At 40.5% G+C, this 24,328-nt stretch overlaps 1 protein-coding gene across 1 annotated transcript in view; it reads right to left on the bottom strand.

The window, feature by feature from the left end:
• The window catches only part of PTH2R (parathyroid hormone 2 receptor), a 68,994-nt gene that overhangs the window by 19,867 nt on the left and 24,799 nt on the right, over window positions 1-24,328 (bottom strand). The window contains exons 3-8 of the mRNA XM_042437939.1: window positions 22,814-22,924; window positions 22,585-22,706; window positions 21,107-21,204; window positions 20,014-20,200; window positions 18,816-18,969; window positions 10,763-10,823 (exon numbers count right to left, since the gene is read on the bottom strand). Coding sequence (XP_042293873.1) covers window positions 10,763-10,823; window positions 18,816-18,969; window positions 20,014-20,200; window positions 21,107-21,204; window positions 22,585-22,706; window positions 22,814-22,924 — 733 coding nt within the window. The remainder of the gene's footprint in view (window positions 1-10,762; window positions 10,824-18,815; window positions 18,970-20,013; window positions 20,201-21,106; window positions 21,205-22,584; window positions 22,707-22,813; window positions 22,925-24,328) is intronic.

Below are 24,328 nucleotides of genomic sequence, written 5' to 3'. Positions count from 1 at the left end.
ATCTATTTGTAAATTAACAAATCGGACTTATGCTGTTGATTTTTTACATTCCTCTATAAAATCTATCACTTCTTTTTCCAAAGCAATGCGCAAAACCCTAAGACTATCACAAGTAATAAAATTAACTAAAACTGACCCTCTAAAATCAATTATGGAAGCATAAATGAAAATCAGCAATCTTGGAAGCACAGACCATTGCTTTGGCAAATTCAAACTATTAACTGATGAACAAAACCATACTAAGAAGGGAGCCACTGCAATCGCCTGGAAGATGGCACTACAGAGAACTGGTGCCAGCAACAAGGAAAGTTTTAATTCTGGATAATACGTCAGCCAGATCCCGCCTGTTCTTGAAAGCTAAGTATGGTCAGCTCTGATCAACACTTGGTTGGGAGATCACCAATAAATACCAGGTGCTGTTAGTTGTATTTCAGAAGAAGGAACTGGCAAAGTGACCTGAGTTCTCATTGCCTAATTAAACCCTATAAAATTGATGGGATCACCATAACTTGACAGGTGTCTTGAAGGCAAAGACATACACATCATCTGAAGTGGTCTACAGTAACTGAAAGCACATGCTGTAATAAACTTGATAGTCTTTAAGGTGGTATGGGACTCTGTGTTGTTTCTCCTGTAACAAACTAGCACAGATATCCCCTTGAAGTGAGAACACTAAATAGGAGATGAACTATATAGGAACTAGACTGGATAAGGCTCTAAAGGAAAAAAAAATGCCACCTTGCATTTGGGTCCATAAACATATAGACCTCTCTCTCGCTCTCTCTCTTTTTCTTTGCATACTCTCTTTTGTATATATCACTCAGAGATGGAAATGTTCCTTTTATGTTTACAACTTCCAGAATTCCCAACCATGCTTGCATGTGTCCAGGCTCACTTGGTAAGTCTGTTCTATACTTTGATACCAGCTACACCTAGGATTCCCAGATCTCAGGTTATGGCTCATCATCAGGCAAGAGATTCTCTCTCTCTCTTTCTCTCTCTGTGTATTCATTCTAGGGTGCCTTGTCCTGCAAGCTGCTTTAGGGTGGCTACTTCCAGTGCAAAGCAGACTGCTTTCCATTCAAAGCAGAGCTTGGAGTACAATACCCATAGACCTTATCACACTAGTGAAATCCCGCTGACAAATGGGATTTAAAATAGATTTAAATTTTTATCACATGACATTTTGCCAGAAGAGAAATAATGCAAAAATAAAGCAAATGTAAAGGGGAGAAAAACTGCAGCTTTTTACTTTCAGGAAGTTCCAAAAGAAAAGGCTGACATTTTTGTCCCCTTTACGTTCCCTTTATTTTCGCATTATTTCTGGTCTGGCAAAACGTCATGTGATAAACTTCCCACATTTGCAGGTTTTTAAAAAAAAATTAAATCTACTTTAAAACCTGTTTCTCGCTAGTGTGATAAGGTCCATCGTCTCATTAAAGCTTTCCTTCCAAATGGAATGTAAAGCAGAACTGGAGCAAGTTGGGGGGCAGAGTTTTGTTTTTTGGTTGTTCAATGAAAAACTCGGGAGACTGAATTTCTAATCAGAGAAATGTTTTCCTGTATGTCAGACTTAGAGGCAAAACAGACCACCCCAAAGGGGTGGCTTTAAGCCATGTGTTCTGAAGGTAGATTGGGGCTGCAGCAATCACATGCAGGAGCCCCAGTCCGCCTTTTCGTTGGCCGAAAAAGAAGCGGCAAATAGCCACTCCTGGGCCCGTTCCGGATGGGCACCCTAGTACATGCTCGGCACGTAGTAGGGTTAGAAAGGGGCATCCTTTCCGGACGCCCCCACACCTAGTACGTGCTTGGCACGTACAAAATGGCGACGCCCCTTCTACATGGGCGCCGCCATTTTGACGTAGTGGACACGTAGCGTCCGCACGTCGCAGTGCATTAATGACACCGCAAGTGCACCATTGGCACCTTGCGGCATCGTTAACACGCCGCAAAAAGAAGCCGCTTTTTGTGGCTTCTTTTTGCTGCACGGAGGAGTTGTGCGGTTTGGCCACTGAGGCTCCTCTGCGCAGCAAGTGAGGGCACCACCAGACCACCCTTTTTGCACTAGCAAAAAGTCAGCTTTCCACTACCACCACCACCACAGCTGGAAGCCAGCTTTAAGGCTCCCTGGCAGTGTGTGACATATAAACACTGCACTACCAGAGTCCCTGGAGGCTGGGCTACGTCTGGGCAGCTGGGCTGCTTGAAGCCGATTTCTGGGATTCTTGGAGGCATGTGTCATCTGTATGCCACATCCTAAAACACCCAGAATCTGGCTTTTTATGCCGGTCTGTTTTGCACCTTAGTGTTTATGATATGAATTGTATGTTCTGAGCAAATGCAGTAGATGGTTAATGTTTCATGCATATTGCCATCAAGAGGGGTATGCTTAGGTCTCAGGGCCCAGGACACTCCAAATCTGACTGACCTACCTATGACTTACAAAAGCATCCTTTAGCTATAAAGGTGAACGCATTGTTCTTTGCTATACTAGGGATGACCTTTTTCTTTCAGATAGCGAACAAAGGGACAAAACCTTCTGCACCTGTTGATCACAGTGAGTCTTTTTCACATGCAAAGTGAAAGCCTGAAACACTCCCCCCTCCACACACACACACATAGCAAACAACATTCAGTTTAAACCTCAGCAATTAGTACACCAATGAGAGAGGGTCACGGCAAGGAAATCTTTCACCTACCAAAGTGAAGTGTGGGAACATGTCGCATCACATCCACTAGTTAGCAATTTGTTGGTGTTATTCATTAGGGCTGATACCATAGCCTTGTAGACCCAAGTTGTCTCATTAAGAACTGCTTGTTTAAGGTTATGATTTGCTACCATGGCCCTTTTTTTTCTGATTTACCTTTAGGTCACAGTAATTGGGAGAACTATGATTACTCTCAAAAGAAGGCACTGCTCAGTACACATCCCTTCTAATAATCCTCCCTCCCCATGATGACTCACATGCTTTATTACAGAAGAAGAACAACTAGGTACTATTATGCAAGGGAGGGGATAATGGATGCGGGTACTACTAGCCATCCGCAGCAAGATAATCACAAACTGTTTCTTAGCCAAGATATTTTGCTGGCTGATAACAAGATGGTACCCTTTCTCATTCCATGTACAAAACCCAACTGGGCCAGCAGCTGAAACCTTTTTCAACACTAGCAACTGAGGGAGAGGCATCTTCCATGCACCTGGGTCAACAGGCTACCTAGAATGTGTCTATGTAGGGCAGGCTCTGGAGCACACAGCTCTTTTCCAGTGCTCTCTTTGCCCTCCAACCCCTGAAGCAACTGCCTCACTCTACTTAAGGGGAGGCTGGCCCTCTTTCTAGAGGTCCACTCTGGTTACACAAATGATTTTGTGACTAGGAGACAACATGTAGCTTTGCTGGCCTTTGGGCAAGACTTGTTGCCTGTAATCCTTGGAAAGAATGTTCGCTGGTCTACAAAGTTTACCACACCATTAATATAAGTGTTGGAAGCTTCACAACTTTGAGTGGACTTACATTTTGGGACCCATCCAGATAAGTGCAGGCCTCTCGAAATGCACTACTGTGTAGGTTTTGCTGTCTCTCTAGCACTGCAAAACCAGATGTTTGAAGCAACTCACAAGGAACTCAAGACCACAGATCAGTTAACTGGATGATGGACTGCCTTTGACTTGATAGTCACACTGTATGCAGACCAGGCTAACAGTACACTTATAAGTTTAAGATTTCTAATGTATGATAACAATCTACAGATCATTTTTGGAAAGACGTATTTAACAGAGAACTGTATCACACAGGGAAAATCAAGAGTTTAAACAGTCATTTTCCTGGGAAAGTCATGTGATCACGGTGAAGATTTTCACACAACGTCGTGATTAAAGAGGACCTATCCCATGAATAACCAAGGAATAATTAGCAACAAATCATTTACAGAGAAATCCCGTGAATGATTTGTTGCTGGTTATTCCCAGGATAAGTCCTCTCTAATCACAATGTGTGTGAAAATCTTCACTGCGATTGTATGACTTTCCCAGGAAAATGATTGTTTAAACCCCCAATTTTCCCCACGTGTGGTAAGCTCCATAGAGAATGTCAGGTTTGACTGTGCTGAAAAATCCCAGATTTTCACCATCCAGGAGAAGAATCATAGAAGTAAAGGAAGATGACCTCCTACAATCAATCATGTAATGGTGTGGCTTTGTCTCCCAGGAATGGCAGTAGGCAAAACACATGTGCTCCAAATGTTTGAAGATACTAAACCATCAGTTTTGGTCGACTCTAATCTATTCCCACTGTTTACTAATATAATGTCTACAACGTTTTTGATCCTTCTTAAATAAATAGCAACTAATAAAGAGACCACCCACATGTTTGAATTAATGCTAGAGAGTGGTTTTGATATTTTTAAAGAGAAATTAGCCATGGTTCTTTTGCTCTCGCATGCAAGAGATTTTTTTTTTATTTTTGCACAAAGGCAGCCTACGCTAATTACAGTATCTGTATAATCCTGTGACAAAAGATGGACTTATATGAGAAATGCTGGTGTCTTCCTTCTCCTTTTCACCTGTCCAACCAAGGGCAGTTTGGCTTCAGAGCTGGGAGAAAGGATTTGGCACAAACCAGTCTATTTCTCTTATCCTCACTGTCCAGCATCCTTACTTAATGGGATATAATAGTGTTGCTTTATTCACATCTAAGAGATTCTTGGAGGTGAAAAACATGTACGATCAAACTAACAGCTTCATTTATATATCGCTTCATACTGAACTAGCAGTGTCTAAGCGGTTTACAACTGTAAGCTAATTGCCCCAAACAAGCTGGGTACTCATTTTAGCAACCTTGGAAGGATACAAGCCTGAGTCGAGCTTGAGCCCTGGTTAGTATTGAACTCACAACCTTATGATTTTATTATTAGTAGTAGTAGTAGTAGTAGTATACTTTATTTATATAGCGCTGTAGATTTGCACAGCGCTGTACATACAGACAAAAAATCGATAAAAATGAAACCTGCCAATGGCGTACATTCTACAAAATGAGTGAGTAGGCTGCAGTACAGGCATTTTAACCACTGTGCTACCAGGGCTCTCAACCACATACAAGAACTGATTAATATACATAAGAGTGGTGACTAATAATTTGATTTGGAGTGCACAGTTGGTTAAGTGTAAAATCACAAGTTCATGACGTGTCTAGTTCCATTGATTTCATTTTCCTTTCAGAAGAAAAAGGAAGAAATAATTTAAAATTTGATCCTGGTGCAGCCTGGGGGAAAAGGACTCTCCTCTCTCAGCCTTGCCTTGCAGGGAGAAGAAATATATTTTAAAAAACACACCTTCTGTCTTGTGTGAGAACAGAAGCATCATACTGACTGCACTGCAGAAATAATCCATCTTGATAGCACTTCAGCTGCCATGGCTCAGTAAGATAGAATTTTGTGAATTGTAGTTTAGTGAGACATTCAGCTTTCTCTGTCAGAGTGCTCTGGTGCCACAACAAACTACAATTCCCAGAATTCCACAGCACTGAGCCATGGCAGTTAAAGAGGTATCAATCTGAATTATTTCTTCAGTGCGATGCAGCCTCTGTAACCTCTCACATTTTGGTGGGGCTCTGTGATTTCAATAGCTGTATGACCAGTTGCAATTGGGCAAACATTGCCGATCCCTTCATGCCAAGGGAATACCAAGGAAAATTGATCACACCACAGTTATAGATACAATAGTCATGAGAGAGACCAAGAGAGAGATAGAGGCAGACAACCCACAGCCATTGCAGCCAGAAGGTAAAAGAATGCAGAATATTGCTAGGGGCTCTCTTACAGTGGCTGGCTCCCTTCTCTCTGGCCTAGGAGTGGGAGAGACTGTGGGAAGCTAAGCTCCAGGCCTGTTGGAGGATGGCAGGATGACCTTTTCAATGTCCAGTTGGGAACCAGGAGGCAGGAAGAACAGCTGAGCTGTTCACCCTCACATTTGTTTCTGAAACTTCTGCTCCTAATAGATAAGGAAGCCTGCATACATACGGATGTTCCCAGGGAAAGCTATGCAAGCCAGGAGGAGCTGGGTATGGGATGAAGAAATAATCATCCTCAGATTCTGAGTTATCGCTTTTTAAAGGAGAGAAATAAAAAGATTAAACAGTCCTTTCCCCCTAAGGAAATCTGGGTTTCTAAGTGTCAATTTGTTTTACACATATTTATCAGAATTGTGGCAAATTGTACATTTCATGTCTGATTCTTAGGCAATTCTATCATTTCATCATCTGGATATTAATTCATTGGCTACATGAAACAAATCCTTTAAAAAACAGAGAGAGAGAGAGAGAACAAATTGGAGGCACAGTACTACTGAAGGAAAGCACTTTCACGTATCTTTGATTTTAGGAGACTTAATTATGTGCACTTAATTATTGTTTTGAAACCAATGGTCCGTGTAAATGGCCTGCCAGCTCAGGGTGCAGCAACCTTTGTGAAGCTACACAGTTCTGGGCCTGATTCACGCCTAGAAAAGATGGGAGGATGCCTGGGGATCCAAAGAGCATGCTACCTTGAATTACATGATGCGAGAGAAAATGGAAGGATTAAATGAAACAAATAAATGCAATTAGCTTCCACAGTACTTGCCCTTGGCTAGCTTGCACTTCCAACAGTCAACTTTTTAAAAAATGGCAAATAAACAACTCCCTTACTCAGGATCACTGTTACAGTCCTTGTGGCAGGCATATCTATATCACTATCCAATGTCATTTCATGGGGCCACTTTCAGCTGATGTGGCCTCAAGATGTAGATGAGATGCTTGGAGGAATTCAGTCGACCATTTGCTTAACTTGGCTACTGACATCAGGGTTTGGAGAGGAAAGAGTGGATGGATCCTAGAAGGTAAAAATGCCTTTTTGCAAGAGAAAATGAAGGACTCTGAACATCTTCAAGGAGGCAGGACCACTCCCTGGATCAAGAAGACTGTAACAACTATCCTCCATTCACAAATATCCACTTTTGGGGTAAGATGTTAAAAAAAAGTGAAATGGTCCAACTCAAGGAACTCTTGGATGAAAAAGATTATTGAGATATATTATATCCCAGGTCTTGGCTTTGGTTTGGCAACCAGTCTTCATCTCTCTAAGGTGGCCTTTCTTAGGACACAAGGCAATCATGCAGTATTCTCTTTGATATCATTAACTGTGGTATCTCTCAGGACCAGCTTCTAGTTACATGCGATATTTCTAGAAAGCAGCACTGACAAAAGGGCTGGTGGAATTTGGCTTCACCCCAAAAAACTTGTGAGATGGGGTCCTGAAATGTTTAATCTTAGCACCCAACCCCAGTGCTCTTCAGCAGGCACTACTGGATAACATAACTCAACTGAGGTGTCATCATCCCACTACTCATTTCTACATCTTTCTCTGCCATCCAAATACAGTGAGGCTGTGCAAGAGTTGAAGCAGTATCTGGACTCAGTAATGGTCTGGATGAGAGCCCATAAATAGCAAGAAAACTCCAACAAGAGAGAGGTATTGTGGATAGGTGGTTCTTGAGTCCAATAAATTAGTGTTTAAGCTTTTCTTCACAGGGCTGCACCGCCCCAGAAGCAGTAGGAATGTAAGATGTTCCTTAATCCAGTGTAAGCTCCTTAGTGCCTTTTATGAGCTTTAGCTATCCTACATGCTGCAGCCATTCTTTCACAGAGAAGTCTGGCTACAGTGATTCATGTCCTAGTAGCCACCAAGTTGGACTACAATGAGGAGAACCCCGAAGCCTTGGTTTAACACTGAATGTGGCTGCCAGAAGTGTGACTTGGCCAGCTGCGGTTGTGCATTTTACACCTATCTTGAAAGAGTTTCAGTGGCTTCCTACTGAGCCCAACCCAAGCCCTTCAAAACCCTAAATGGCTTGCAATCCCTGAAGAAGCACTTCTTCCCATATGATGCCACACCATGTCTGCCTGTGTCTTCTACTGGACATCTATAGGAACTTACTTTTTTTCCAACACTCTTTAGCAGAACAAGGCCAACCAAAGGGGCACAAAATGAGTGCATGCTTTTAAGATTTCCAGATCTCTTCATCAGATGCAAAATACCCCTAAATAAAATGCTGGCAAGGAGGAGAAAGTAGGAGAGGATAACTTGGGTGTGTTGCATTCATGCTGTTTGCATGGTGTGTTCAGATGGAATCGGGTGGCAAGGTTAGATGAAACTCAATACCATTACATTATCCCCTAAAGCTCTATTTGAATCTCTGCAACCCCCTGTTTCCAGAAAACAGAAAGGGTGGGTAGTTAGCATCTTGGCTGGTGAAGAGATCTGGAAACTTCAAAAGCCTGCATAAATTTTTATGCCATTTTGGTTGGACTACACTAAAATGGACTTTGGAATGGCCAGCACAGCTACCTTGTTTTTCCTTGTTTCATTTGTTTGTTAGAACATTTACTGATATCACCCAAAACAATGAAGGTGATCTGCAATCATTCTCCTGAATGGAGGTGAGGGATGGGGGAAATACACATACCCAAGTGATATGGGAAATCACATGGATCAGGGATGTAGCCGGGGGGGGAGGGTTCTTGGGGTCCGGAACCTCCCCCTTCCATTAGAAAAATGAATGGTGTGTGCTGCTGTGCCACCGCACCCAAGCCCCATTATAATGGTGGCACTTAGTCTGGACCCCCCCTTCCTAAAATCCTGGCTACGTCCCTGCATGGATATATATCATCTGTCACTTGGGCCTCTCTTCCATGTGATGTGGCAACCCCATGGGTAGAACCGTGGGGTCGCGACCCTCTCTCAGGATAGCAATGCTCATCAAGATTGAGGTGTGACAGATCTGCTGGCAAAGCACAGAAATGTGACCCTCTCTTAAGATGACAATGCTTTATCCATAATCAGATAGATAAGTCCATGCTGACTTAGCTGGTCTTCACATCCTGCTTCCACTGCAAAAAGGGCACGTAACCTAGCAAATGATTGTAAGGCAAACAACGGACTAATGTAAGCAAAATGACAATAAAAGGCCCAGCCAGAAACCTGGCTGAAAGGAGGCTTGTGAACCCCACTCTCGTCTCTGCGTCTCCTTGCCGCGACAATGTGACATTGTGTGAGTGTCAATATAATGTGACATTTTAAAAAAATAGTAACCAGTTTATGTTCTAGGATGCTTTAATGTGTTTTTAAATTGTTTTAAACTGTTTGCTTATTCAGACTTTCATATTAAATGCTGTACATTTTTTCTAAATTTGTTGCAAGCCATCTTGAGTTCTGTATCTGGAGCAAGAAAGGATATAAATTAAATTAACTTGAATGAAATATACAGGCCTAAGATCCTGGGACAATGGTGAGGCCTTAACAGGATTTGGTATCACAAAGGACAGATCACATGAGCGCAATGCTTCAGTCGGGTTGACTGAAACTAAATATATTCAGAAAACATACAAACTCATAAATTTGTCCAAGGCTTTGAAAAGAAAAACACATTTTTTAAATTAAACATGCATTCATCAGTAGTACAGATTACATGAAAAGAAGAATAATTAAACTTTGTAATATAGTTAAAAAGCATTGTGTGAAAATAACACTAAGGAAAAAATATTACAAAATGGCTTCCTGCCATTAACTATTATCCATAAGCTTCTTAATTGGAATAATTAGGCTGCAAAGGGACTTTGTTTCCACAACAAGCTATAGCAATTACGAGGAAAGAGATGGTTGTTCTGCATCTTACTGTTTTTATAGGTCATGAGAAAGTTCCCAGAATTTAATGGTTCAATATAACCTCCCCCTTATGCAGCGAGAGAGCGGATATCTGTAAATCCAATTAAGAACAGATGGATATACCCTTGAGATACTTAACTCTTTTAAACTGGTATCAAATAATCACATTTCTACAAAAGGATCTGAAATATTCCTTCAACTTGAGCTACCAGTACGATAATCTGCCCTGGAAATTCTGAATTGAATGGACAGATATGAAAAGGTTTTAAATAAACAAACATATTTCCAGTATTGTTTGCCAAAAAACCCACCAAAAATATAAATTCCCATTCCCTTAAAATATAAGTGCATTTCAAATTAACAGACCTTGCTATGAGTGCATAGCAAGATGCCTCCATTGAAACTCACTACACTGATATACTTATTAGCATCTATAGAAACAATACTTGGTGTCTCTGTATGTATGTACACTATGTATGTAAACTATGTTGAAAAGAAGAATATATTTTAGATTCCCAGTAACTTGCAAAATTATTTTTCTCCAAATAACTACCTTTTTTTATTAATGACAATGGGCATGCACTCTCTCTATATGTGTGTGTGTGTGTGTGTGTGTGTGTGCGCACCCACACACACACAGAGTTGGCCATACATATCAACATTCAGCATCCATGGGTTCAACCATCCACAGCTTGAAAATAACACCCTCCAAAAAAATAAACCCAGTTTTTTGCCACTTTATATAAGGGACACCATCATAGTATGCCATTGTATATAATGGAACTTGAGCATTCACAGATTTTGGCATCCATGGCAGGTTCTGGACCCCAAGGGACCACTATATAGAACCTTTTCTAATGGTAGCATAATGATTCCATATATAAGAAAAGAGCTTGGGGAAATTAAATTCTGGACTCAAATTCTCAGAATCCTCCAGCTAGCATGGCTACTGCTGATACTACTTGGTGGAACTGGGGAGTAAATCACATTCTCAGAAGTAACTTTTCCAAGTTATGAATGAGGGGGAAAAAACCAAGTAAGGGCCTTTGCCATATGTACTTACCTCGCGTCTGCCACTGTTGCTCTAACCACCGCCCAGGCCACTACAAAGATAGCCGGAAACCCTACAGGTATGAAAAATTTATTGCCAATTGTTAGACCACATAGACCCTGAGGAATGAAATGGTAATTTAAAAGTCTTTTCTTGTCACGTGGGAAAAGCAACACAAGAATTTGGGAAGAACAGGAACAAAATGAAAGATATGTCCTCCTTTCAATGAAGCACAACTTCTGAGAATTCACAATCCAAACCAAAAAAAAGCACCCAGTTTAATTTTCTTTGCAATTTGCAAGGAACTGGCACTCTCAATTCAAATGTCAATCACATGATTCAAAACACAACCTGAGGCAGGTGGAGAAAATCAGGATTGGGTCAGATATGTTAGCATGTTCTAATATATTTACTGAGCAAGAGTATGTACCCAGTAGATCCAAATCTAATCTTTTTTCTCTACTTACACCACTGGCTAAGGGAAATGGCCTTTCCTTGAGATATGGATTGACATCTAATCTAATGAAGATCCATGACTGATATTAAATCACAATAATTTATTAGCCCAGCATTTGAGCACACACTTGTTAACCGTTGGAACTGAAGCTGTCACTTTCATACTCAACTTTTATATATTTGTATAAAACATTTTTATAAGATATTTTAACCCAGATCTTTCAAAGATATGTTTTAGGTATATAATGTATTTTAATAAAAAATGTTTAATATTTTATGTAATGTTTTAAAATATCACTTGCGAACTGATGGCCATCACCTTTCCATTTGGATTTCATAACTTGTAACAATAATTAGGAACTCTTGCTCCTACAATAAATCTGCCTGTATGACCTTGCCTTATATTGATCCACTTAGTCCTGTATCTTCTCCAGTGGCTCTCAACCTCTGATCCTCCAGATGTTTTAGACTTCAGCCTGTTACAGACTGCCAAAATAAATCTGCTTCGGGTCTCTTTGGAGGTATGCTGTTTAAATGATGCATGCATCCTAAGAATCCAGAAGCTGCACCAAAGCTGCACTCCAGTGCTTAGGAATGGAGTGTGGCTTTGGCGTGACCCCCAGACTCTTAGGACCCATGCATCATCTAAATAGCATACCTCCAAAGAGACCCAAAGCAGCTTTATTTTGGCAGTCTGTAACAGGCCTTCAATTCCCAGAAGTCCCAGTCAGTTTGGTCATTATTCAGGAATTCTGATAGTTGACATCTCAAACATCTGGAGCCCCAAAGGTAAGAACTATTGTACTTCTTCAGCTGAAAGTATCATGCAAGTTCTCTGCCAGAGGTCTTTTCCAACAGCTGTGACCTGATCCTTTTAACTTGTGATGCCAGGGATTTAACCTGAGGCCTTCCATGTGCGTGGCATGTGCTCCATCATGAAGCTACGAGATGATTTCTCACTAGTCGATTACCATTACTTTAAAAAAAATGGGTGTGCACACACCACAACAGGCTCTAACATATCACTTTCAATTTTTAGGAGGAATTGCTCCTCTATTTTCCACAATCAACCACCCTTGCAAACTTTCTGTGTTTAGGATGGGCTGAACTACCATTATACAGGTGTAGCAAAAACTACACAGAACTTCAAGGAGATAAGTTGGTACAAGACACTAACAGGGTAGTAGCTCGGATTATTCTGTTTCTTTCAACTTCATTTTTCACTTTTCATTTTGTCTGCTATCAGTCTAAACTTGTATATAGCCTAGTAGTTTCTTGTGTGGCCACATATCTCTACAAAAACATTTGACCCATTAGAAATCTATACTCTAAGTAGAATAACCATAGTTCCTTCAGATTTTTAGTTCTTTTGCAATGGTATGAAATTCATTTTTTTTTTTCGAGTAAAGTGCTAAAACCAAGGAGTACATCAAATAATCTACATTAGAACTTCCCTAGGTGTGATGTAGATTGATGTACTTCTTGATTTAGCACTTTATATGAGAGCAAATCCTACTAATTTCAAGAAATGGTATTTGTTTTCAGATTGACTGAAAAACAATAGAGAATAGATAAAGGATGTGATTCACCTATGAAGCAGAAGAAAATAGCAGGAAATTACAACGTTCTCTTTTTTCCTCCTTAGATTGGAATTCTGCATGGCTTTAAAAGCTTGAAACTCAAACAAGAAAAGCATTTAAATTCTTATTTTCAGTGGTATTTGACTATTACAAACTGAAATTCATCTGCTGCTTCTTGTTGAAAGAGATTACCAAGTTTTGTAGCACTTCAAAAGCTCACATAAATTTTTGCAGAGACTACAGTGAGAAAGTGTGGGAATCACAGACTTCGATCATGCTAGCTTAAAAAACTATTTGTCCACAGAAACCGGATAGAAGCCATGCTTCAGGGTTAAAAACCGGAGCAAAAAGAAGCTGAGATATTCCAATTTAGCCTGGGAAATGTGAACCTTCAGCCCTGCATATAAATGCCCCAATGCAAGAGCAATTTTGAAGGAACAATACATCCTGACCAAAACCATAAAGCGGCATATATGTACATGGGTGCAGGTGCGCATTTAAAAAGGACAGAGCTGGGTGGCAATGCAATTCAGTACTCATTGAGCTTTATCGCACTGGGTTTTTGGCCCGGCCCGGCAGGAAATGGAAACGAGTGGGGGACGGATTTTACCGCACACACCCATCCCTCACTCGTTCCGTTCCCCCTCTCTTTTTGAGAACTGTTCAGAACAGTTCTCAAAAATTTCCCCCTCTGGAACGGATTAAGAACGGAAGAGAGGGGGAACGGAACGAATGAAGGACGGGTGCGTGCGGTAAAATCCGTCCCCCACTCGTTCCGCACTCGTCCCTGCTCCTTCCGTTCCGTGCTCAGAACGAAACGGAAGGAACGGAAGGAACGCAATGCGATAAAGCTCATTGTCTCTTTTCAAAACAACAAATCTTGGAGTGCAGTGCTGGGACAAAACCTTTACTGAGGCCTTGGAGAATTTCTGCTAGTTAGAACAGACAATAGTGAGACTGGAAAAGTTATATTCTTGGACTATAATTCCCAGAACACCACCCTGGCCAGTGGCAAGATTACTTGGAGGATTCTGTGAACTCTAGTTCCAAAAAAGCAACTTTCCCAACCTCTTGCTCAGTGAGAATGGTTTAATAGATTCAAACGCAAAAGAAGAAAAGTACTGGTATTTAAAATTTTGCTTTCATTGGTATTTGACACTATACAAATTGAAATTCATCTGTTGCTTCTTGTTAAAAAGGATTACCATGTTTTGCAGCACTTCAGAACTGATCAATAGTCTGATTCAGTAGAAGGCTGCTTCATATTACTGTTTCTTGCTTCTCTGAGGAGCTGATGTGGATCAGCATTCCGCTCTTTAAAAAGGAATGAAACTTGCATTCATCCACCCACTCCTCTTGATTAAAATAAAATAAGGAGCTACTGGCCGTACATCTTGACTGGTAATATTGCCTTGGTTTTGATGGGGCTCTTCACATGTAATTTCAGGTGTGCATTGAAACTTCCCCCACGTGATGCCTGAGCACAACAGCAACAGCACAGCACAGACTGTGAGTAGATGTGCTCTGTTACAAGAATCTCATTAGCTAGACAGCTCTTCAAATGTGCTTTAAAAAATTACTGTATGGATGCAAGTATAACAGTGAGCAACACACAGCACTTTCAAACACAGGTGCAGAAATTCTTCTCCTTTGGTGTATAAAGCAAAAGGTTTCGTTCTTCAAAACTGGACATAATCATAAGCAAGAGACTGACCCAGAGGATCAGTTCTTACATGAAGTGCTAAATCAGTCTCTGGATGCATCATTTTAAGGAGGCTCACTTCCACAGAATGCTTGCCAACACAGACACATTTCCTAAAAACAGAAAGCTATATATCAGGAAGATATAACCTAGATTTCTACTAGACATACTTGTAGGAATGTTTTTCCTGAAGGGGCACAGAATCAACCAATACTGATAGACACCAGATATATATTTACAGTTCAGTGAAGCTAAACAGTTTTTACAGCAGAAACTATGGGCCCTTTCACAAAGAGGGTTTCTACCACTCCACTGTGCATCTATTCTTCCTTGATATATTTTTTCCAGGAAGAAAAAAAAGACAGAAGGACTAATGGTAAAACATGGGAGAGTCACAACACAGACAATATTGTCTGAACCCCCATAAAAGTCTGTGGCCAAGGCAAGAGAGGCATTTTCCAACTCTGAAATTGTGCCATGGTAGTTCCTCCAAAAATGCAAAGTCAAAAAAGGCAGCAGCTTAACAGTCACAACAAAATAAGAATATGAGAACTGCCCTAATGGATCACACCAAAGTCCTCCTTGGTCAGGATACAACTCCTTGTTTGGTGGGAATATGGGAGAAAGCTTTCTTGGGCTGCATCCGCACTGGAGAAATAGTCTAGTCTGACACCACTTTAACTGCCATGGCTCAATGCTATGGAATTGTGGGATTTGTAGTTTGGTGGGGTACCAGAGCATTCTGACAGAGAAAGCTAAATATCTCACAAAAGTACAGCTCCCAGAATTCCACAGCACTGAGCCATGGCAGTTAAAGCAGTGTCAAACTGGATTGCGTCTGCAGTGTGGATGCAGCCTTGATGACTGTTCCAGACTAGGATGGCTCTCTCCTTGCTGTCCATTGAGAAGTGAAAGCTATTATAATCCAGCAAGTTAAGTAGCTTAATTGCAATTTAACAGTAATGTTTGTTTGTTTGTTTATTGTTAACTGCCTTGAGTTCCAATATTGGGGAAAAGGCAGGATAAAAATGAATGCATCAACATTTTTACAACTTTTTCAGGCCTATGTTCCCACTAGTTTTTTTCCGATGGTAAATCATTTTATTTTTAAAGATTTTTGCATAGATTCCAATGTATCATTGCAGTCACTTTGTCATGGCATCTTTTATATCCAGTCTGTGCAATCTTGCTGCTTGAACTAGTAAAGTGGTGAACAGCTTCATCTTTAAAAAAAAACACATGATGACATTTAGTATCTCTAGTTATTTTTTTTTCAATGTTTGCCTTGATGCTGTTTGTCTGAAAATATCAGGAGTTGAATCCTTCAGTTTGTCTACCATGGTTTGGATGTTGGACTAAAGAGATATAGCATTTTTTGTTGTTGTTGGTAACCTCCCTCGAGTTGATCCTGACTCAGGGCAACCCGGTGGATGAGACATCTCCAAGACTCCCTATCTTCCATTGCTCTGTTTAGGTCCTGTAAATTCATATCCGTGAGCTGCTAACAGAGTCTATCCATCTATTATTATTATTATTATTATTATTATTATTATTATTATTATTATTATGCTTTATTTATATAGTGCTGTAGATTTGTACAGCACACGGTTGTCCTCTCCTTCTACATCCCTCCACCCTTCCTAGCATTATGCTCCTTTCCAGTGAGTCATTCCTTCTCATGATGTGACCAAAGTACAACAACCTCAACTTCATCATCTTGACTTCCAGGGAGATTTCGAGGACCCATTTGCTTGTCTTTTTGGCTATCCAAGGGATCCTCAGCACTATTCTCCAGCACCACATCTCAAATGAACTGATTTTCCTCCTATCTGCTTTCCTCAGTGTTCAGCTCTTGCAACCATACATGGAAATAGATAAGATTTTCAGGGGACGTCATGCTTATCCCTTCTTCCATCACTGAAACAGCATGGTCCCATCACTGTGTATTAACAGAAATGCTCATTAATACAATGATAGGGCCACTGATGGGAGGAGGACAGGATAAGCATGGATGTGATAAGGATGGATTCAGGATAGGGTAAGGATGGAAGCGATCCCTCCTCATCCTGTGAGATAATCTCCTCCATCTTCCTATTAGATAATCTATTTGGTTTTTGCGTTGTCCGTCTGGCGATGTTCATGAGGTTTGCCTGTATTATGATGCTCCATCCCTCTAATCAGTTTAGTTGCTCACTTCTGCACCTTTCTCACCTGTACAATATGTTCTTTTGAAGTATAATATCCAGAAATACACACTGTGTCCCAGCTATGGTTACATCATAAAGACAATATGATATTGGGGTTTTTCTTTTCAGTGCCTTTCCTAGTGACTTCTAAAGTGGAATCTGTCTTTTTCACTGCTTCCATATCCTTTTCATTAGGCTTCTCACCACATTGCCTGGATCAAATGTAAAAGTGATTTCCAGAAGTGAAGTCATATTTAGTATGTTCCAGTAGAAAGATGGGAAAGTCTTCTGGCACCTTGAAGACTGACAAATTTATTATGGCAAAAGGGACTAAAGTCAGGATTATCCATTCCATTGTATTTCCTGTTTCTATGTACAATTGTGAAAGCTGGACACAGTGAAGAAGAGTGATAGGAAGAAAATCAACTCATTTGAAATATGGTGCTGGAGAAGTTTTATGGTCCCTGTTGAATGCTAGAAAGACAAATGCAGTCCGCCCTTGACATATGCACCCTCACTGTACACAGATTTAAGCTTCCATGGACAGGGAGCGACGAGGGACACAATGGAGTGCGGCATCATTGTAATCAACAGGACTGCAGCATACATGACATTTGTCTTACTCAGGGAGGGGGGTCCAGAATGGATCCCCTGCATATGGCAAGGGCAGACTGTAAATAGGTCCTACAGCAAATCAAGCCTGAATTCTCCCTAGAAGCCAAGATGAATAAACTGAGACTGTTGTACTTTGGACATATTATGAAAGACATGACTCACTAGAAAAAGCAGTAATGTTTGGTAAGGTAGAAGGCAATACAAAAGAAGAAGATGCATTCCAGATGGATAGACTCAATCGAAGAAGCTGTAGCCATGAGCCTGCAAGACTTGAACAGAGTGGTTGAAGATAGGATGACTTTGAGATCTCTCATCCATAAGGTCACCATAAGTCAAAGCTGACTTGACAGCAATTAATAACAACAGCAACAAATAAGGGTTTCTTGGGTCCTGTCTATTTCATCAAATGCATGAATTGCTAAACATGGTATGCATTTGTGTACTTATAACTCAACATAATACTTCATGCAACAGATGAAGTGCACTGAAGTTCATCAAAACTTATACCATTAATGTGTCACAAGACACTTCCTTTTTGGTTAGGGTACTTTTTTATTGTTTACCCCATGTGCATCACTTTACACTTCCTTATAATACACTGCATATGTCATTTTAAAGTACATCCATCCAGCCTGGAGAGGCCCTCTTTGATCTCTTTCCACTTTTTTCTTACTCTCTCTCTCTATTTCTTTTAAAATCTTCTTCACTGGATATCATTGACAAACCTTCCACTTTCCTGCCTAGCCCTTCTTTTAAATCCTTTATAAACAGTTTTTAAAAACAGTAATCCCACTACTGATCCTTAAGAAAAAAGATCTCTATATCCATCTGTGAGAACCATTCGCTTATTCCCCCTCACTGATTCTTCTTCTTTTCAGTTATTGATCCATACTTATTCTCAACACATCTGAGGTTTCATGTCAAGCAAGACTATAAAGTGCTCTTAAGAAGAAAAGAAAGAAAGCTTTCCAGAAGGAGAAAAGGCTTCTCCACTGGCATGCAGATCTTTGAGTTCATTAGATATAGACCCCTCAAACCACTAATTCACTGTATAATAAATGCTTGTGACAAAGGTAATGCTTCAATCCAAGAAGACTCCATAATTGGCAGGAAATAGTCATAGAATATAAAGAATGGTTACTAGGCCACACAAAAAGATTTATCATTATTTTATCTGAATTTAATTCTGATGGCTTCCCTCAAATACCTCTGAGAACTGTAGAGTTGAAAGATCATTACACATCCATCCTTTCTTAGGGAATCAAATTTCCCCCCAAGTTCCTTGAGGAAAAGGTATGATGATTAAATCAGTTTGATTTATAGTATAAGCAAGCCCTAAGTCATTCTTTTGAGTAAACATGCATAGGACTTCACTATCTGCTCCTACAACTTTGCCTTTAGAAAAAGAACAACAACATTATAGGACAATTACATGACAGTTACAAATTCATTAACTTTAGAATGGACAGCTCCGCTTTAGCTTTACATGCAGATACATTCCTTGAATAACAGATGATGTATCTTACCCCAGCCTGCCAAGATAAAACCCCACAGGTATTTGGTATCCGAAAAGAAAGCCACAAATATTAAGCTGTGCAGATACAGGCCTTCAACCAAGATCCAGTAGTAGTTGGTCGCCAGGAAATAAATAAACATCACCACAGTAATCTTGCACCAGACCTGTTAATCAAGCCATAAAGAAATCTAGTTGCTGCAGTTGGGGAAATGATTAAATCCAATAATATACATGCAAATTGATCTTAATCTTCCATCTTTAAAGGCCTTAGTGTATTTATCAGAGGAATGAAAGTCAATATTAGATGTGTTTAGTGGAGAAGAAGTCTTACCATTCTTTTTTGTCTTCCTGTATTGATTTGTGCATCCGTTTAAAACTCTGAAAAGATGGTGGGAGTGGGGCTCAGTGGGGGAAGAGAGAACAGACCCCAAGGTTTTTAAAAATAAATAAATAAATTTTAATTTAATTTTTTAAAATATATTTTAATTTTTTTCTCTTTAAATTTTCTTTAAAAACATCAAATCTTACCAAATTTTTCACTTTAACCACATTAAACTATTTACATGGAAATACATTTAGGCTGTGCGTATAACATTGTAATTTAAAAATATAATTTTAATTTTGCTAGTTGTTCATGTCACAACCAATACCGTTACATTCAGTGGTATACGGAAATTACGACTTATGAGTAACATTACTACAAAAACATCACTAAAGATTATGCATGGTGTAGTATGGGGGAAGATAAAGCAGGGGTGACAACATGAGTTATCGCACCAGGTAATGCCAATCCTTGTGATCCACTGCTGTGTTCTGAAATGCAACTGTACTCCAATCTGTACATGCCTTAATCAGGCCTCAAGATAGGCCAGGATTCATGTGATGAACCCACTTAAAATATACAAGTGATCTTACAAGAGGTACTCCTCCCAATATTTTCAGCTGATTGAGCACTTTGAAAATACATTTAATTCTGTAATTTTATATGGTTTTGTTGCAGCTAAATGGACCCAACGGGACAATAATACTAGTTTAAGGAGTAATCACATCAGGAGATATGTTTAAACAGAACACAGCACGTATCAGCTGATTCCCATGGGTCACTTTAAAAAATATCCTCTCATATTGGCTGAACAAGAGAATATTTGCAGTAATCCGATTTGTGTAGGTTGGAGGAAACAGAATATGAGGAAGAGAGAAGTACTCACGTACTGAGACTTGTCTGTGACCGGAGCCACTATAATGTTTCTTAGATCACCCACAAACAGTGCATCAAGCTCTTTCGCTCCTATATGAGAATGAACTATTTTGTCCTTAATAAAGATGCTGGTAGCTCTGAGCATGAATGAGACAAACAAATGAAGATGTATGTAGTTCCGGGTGCAATGGAGCCTCCTGTGGAAAGTGGGGAGAAAAAAAACTGTTAAAGAGAGCACAAAAACTTAACTGGAGCCCTAATGGATCAGACCTAGCTTGGTATCCTGTTTCCAATGCTGACAGGGGATAAAGTCAATGGCCTTGTTTTGCCCCATGATCCAACAACCAGAGGTATACAGTACTACTTCTGAACATAGAGGTTCCGTTTAGGTACTGTAGTTCAGAACTTGGTGTACAACATGCCAGCATGTCTTTTCATCCCAGACTGTTGGCCTCACCCCCTATTTGGACTATCCTCCCCACCACCACCTCCTGAGCTCTCTGTCATTACAAGTTCCAAGTTCTTTTGGGACCCATGTAAGATTTCCTCACTCATCTCAGCCTTTCACTTTAAATTAAATTCTCCTGCATCTCAAATACAAGGTGCAAGTACTGTCCAGGGTTCTGTCTCCAGGGTGCTTTTGAGATATTTCCCTTTCTGCAAGTTACCAGCCACCGTAAAAGACCAGATGAACTGTGATTATTGTTGCTAGTGCTGAAACTCATTCTTGCTCTCTCTCCACATCCTACTGCTTCCCCTTTTCTCCCCTTCAGCTTTCTCTAGTTGCTGTCAGAACAGACACCTTTATTTTCCTAATGCCTGGTGTCTGCTTTGTTCTCTCCCCGCCTACCCCAAAACTGGCGGGTTTTACAAATTCGCTCCCTTTGTTGCTAATCTTGCCAAAACGAAACAGGTTGCATGCAAATACAATGTGTAGCTAGGCATGTGTTTTGGCACTACTCATTTCTGGCTTTGGCCATGTCTGCTTTTAGCAGGTGGCTCCCAAAATAATGCGGCCCTTAGTATTTGAAGAATTCCCCACTTGTAGCACATAATTTAAAAGAAAATGGTGAGATGCTGGAGATAAAAAATGGGTAACTCACCTGAAGTAGCCTATGATGAAAATTGCTATGGCTAGAGAGCTGAAGGAGATGGAGTATCCAACTGTATACATAATGTAGAGGCGCTCAAAGAATTCCCTCTGGAAGAACAATAGAACAACTTCTAGGATATTTTTCATCTGGGTTCCCAATTGCAATTTACAGTAAAAGCAGAGGTTGGTTATAAAATAAATTCCAAAATCCAATTACAAGTCAAAATGTTTCAAAAAGCAGAGGGGATGAGGAAGGAGAGGAACAGATCCGATATTAAAGTCATGCCTCAAGATTAATTCTTTTTCTGCCTGTTCTAGGGATCTCAAAAGTTTGCACACACTTTCCCCCCTTTTTGGCTGACCTGGAAAATTACTGTCGTAATATGGATTCAGAGATTTTAATTTAACCTTAAAAATCAAAAGGAAAAGGAAAATAAGGTCTATTAAGTAAATATGGTCAGGATCTCATGATGGGATAAGACTCCAGTCCACATGATTCTAGTATACATGGAAATAAAGCCTAGCATGGTAGAAAAAAGTTCACTGTGGCTACATCCACACTGTAGAAATAATCCAGGTTGACACCACTTTAACAGCCATGGTTCAGTGCTATGGAATTCTGGGAACTGTACATTTGTGAGACATTTAACCTCTCTGTGGGAAAGAACTCTGGTGCCCCAACAAACTACAATTCCCAGAATTCCATGGCATTCTGCCATGGCAGTTAAACTGGTATCAAACTGGATTATTTCTGCAGTGCGGATGTGGCCCAAGTCATCAACACCTGGAAAAGAATTCTCAGGAGCACAAGTGCTATATAATGCCTCTTGGTTTTTATGAATGGGTTCCTGCACGCCTGTAATGAAGCTGTGTCATCACAAAGCAATTTCTATTTATTATAGTGGGGTTTGGAGTGGGGCATTGAGCATTTTTTTCTAAATGCCCTTTCCCTCTTGGTGACACTGGAGAGTTGCTCTATTTTGGAGATTATACAAAAGTGAGCTCCTCACAACCAAGTAACCTCAGAAAAACATATTTCCCATTCAGTCATTATCATCATGTATGCATTATCATTAAATCATTACCATCATGAATGCCTTATCTCTTATAGAGCAATCTTCTCAAAAGTTTGCAACAGATGGTGCTCTTTCCCCAATGGAATTGAACATCAGATTTGCTATTGAGTAAAGGTGCCTAAGTGAGGTCTAAATACCCTAAAGTCATCAGATCCCATCTGATCTTGTTAGCTAAGCCTTAGATGGGAGACAGCTAACAAACAGCAAGTGCTGTGGGCTGTATTTCAGAGAGCAAAACCACCACTGAGTGTTCCTTGCCTAAGAAAACCCTATGAAATTAATGGCATCACCATACGTTGACATGCAACTTGCACAGACAAACAAAGGAGCAGTTAGGATACTCAGCAGCAGCATTGTCTCACCAAAAGTAGCTTTACACTTCCACCCCCTAAACTGGAAAAAGAGCCCATACCTTTCCAGGGCTGTTTTCTGTTTGCAGGAAGTGAAGGCACTCTGAATAATTAGACCACGTTCGGTTTAAACTTGGCACGTAGGCCCACGTCCCATTTGAGCTACAGCGCCTGAATGCTGTCCCTGCAAGAAGGAAATAAGACTTAACCAGTTTAGTGTTGTTTCTCCCTTGTTCTGCCCAAGCTAGATGTTGTGAAAGATAAACCCAGTGGGATATGTAGAGCTGGTACCTTTGTGATTGAAGTCATATATATAAAGAGGGCACGGGACAGCTACGGTTTTCCCTGCTGACCCCATAGGCCAGCAGATTATGCCATCCCATTCTGGAAAGCAGTCACCTCCTGAAGAGGAAAAAAGAAGAAAGAAACACATTGCAAACAGAAGTCACAGAAGAAGAAAAACCATGAGAGGTACAATGTATGTATTCACTTTTTAAGTGCTTGTCAAGGTCAGGTCAATGGCAGGGACTATTTTCCACCTATGAAATAAGCCTCTTGATTGCATGAGCCTCTTAAAAATAGCATTTTGATTGCATGAGCCAACAGTGAACCAAAAATACAGACAAGGACAACTAGCAAGTTTTTTTAAAGACATTGCTGTGTTAGTCTGGAAAATCAGTATGCAAGGGTTCTTGTAGCACCTTTGAGACTAACTGAAAGAAAGAAGCTGGGAGCATGAGCTTTCATAGATTTGAGCCTACTTCCTCAGATGCACGCTTTGTAAAAGCTAAAGGTAGTCCCTTGACATGAATGTCTAGTCGTAACCGACTGTAGGGGCCTGCACTCATCTCCGTTACTAAGCCAAAGAGTCAGCATTGTCCGAGGACTGCTCTGATGATCATGTTGCCAGCATTACTGCACCAAACACTGTTACCTTCCCACTGAAGTGGTATCTATTTATCTACTTGCATTTGCATACTTTCAAACTGCTAGGTTGGCAGAAGCTGGGAGTAGTGATGGGAGCTCACCCCATCATGCAGCACTCAAGCCTCGAACTGTGAACCTTCTGATTGTCAGAACTGGCATCTTAACCACCAAGCCACTGCATTTCTGTGTACAGCTGCTGAATTTCATCATCAAGTATACAGAATTTGCTCAATCGCCCATGCATTAGTAGTGGGATTTTCTTATTAACTCTTAGAATATTTACAACAAGCTCATTTGCAACATGCCTCAGTCAATATCCTGGATGAGGAATTTTGGATCTGCTGAAGTTCCTGAACAATTTCTCACAGGCGGCTAAGAATCCAAATGGGAAGTAAAGAAAGACATGTATCACTGTTTCTGTTGTTGTTTTTGTTGTGTGGTTTCAAGTTGCTTTCAACTTATGGTGAACATAAGGTGAGCCTGTCCTGAGGTTCTCTGTTGGAAGCAAAGAGGCATCAATGCTTCTTTTTAATAATTAGGGGTAAAGAAAAATCCTGAAATGTATGCCTGCTTCCACATTCATTTCTTGATCTATGTATCTTAAGCAGGGATGTAGCTAGAATTTTAGGAAGGGGGGGTCCAGACTAAGTGCCACCATTATAATGGGGCTTGGGTGCGGGGGCGCAGCAGCACACACCATTCATTTTTCTAATGGAAGGGTGGGTCCGGACCCCAAGAACTCCCCCGCCCTTGGCTACGTCCCTGTCTTAAGAATTTTTGGCTTCTTACCTGCAGAGGTCACTCCTCCCCCCCTTCTCTCCCAAATGTTAGTATTTTGCAACCCTTGGTCTGAGAAGGAAGCATCCATGAGACTTTTCA

The sequence above is a fragment of the Sceloporus undulatus genome, chromosome 1, assembly GCF_019175285.1.
Source record: "Sceloporus undulatus isolate JIND9_A2432 ecotype Alabama chromosome 1, SceUnd_v1.1, whole genome shotgun sequence".
Taxonomy (NCBI): domain Eukaryota; kingdom Metazoa; phylum Chordata; class Lepidosauria; order Squamata; family Phrynosomatidae; genus Sceloporus; species Sceloporus undulatus.
This window is presented reverse-complemented; position numbering and strand designations above follow the sequence as displayed.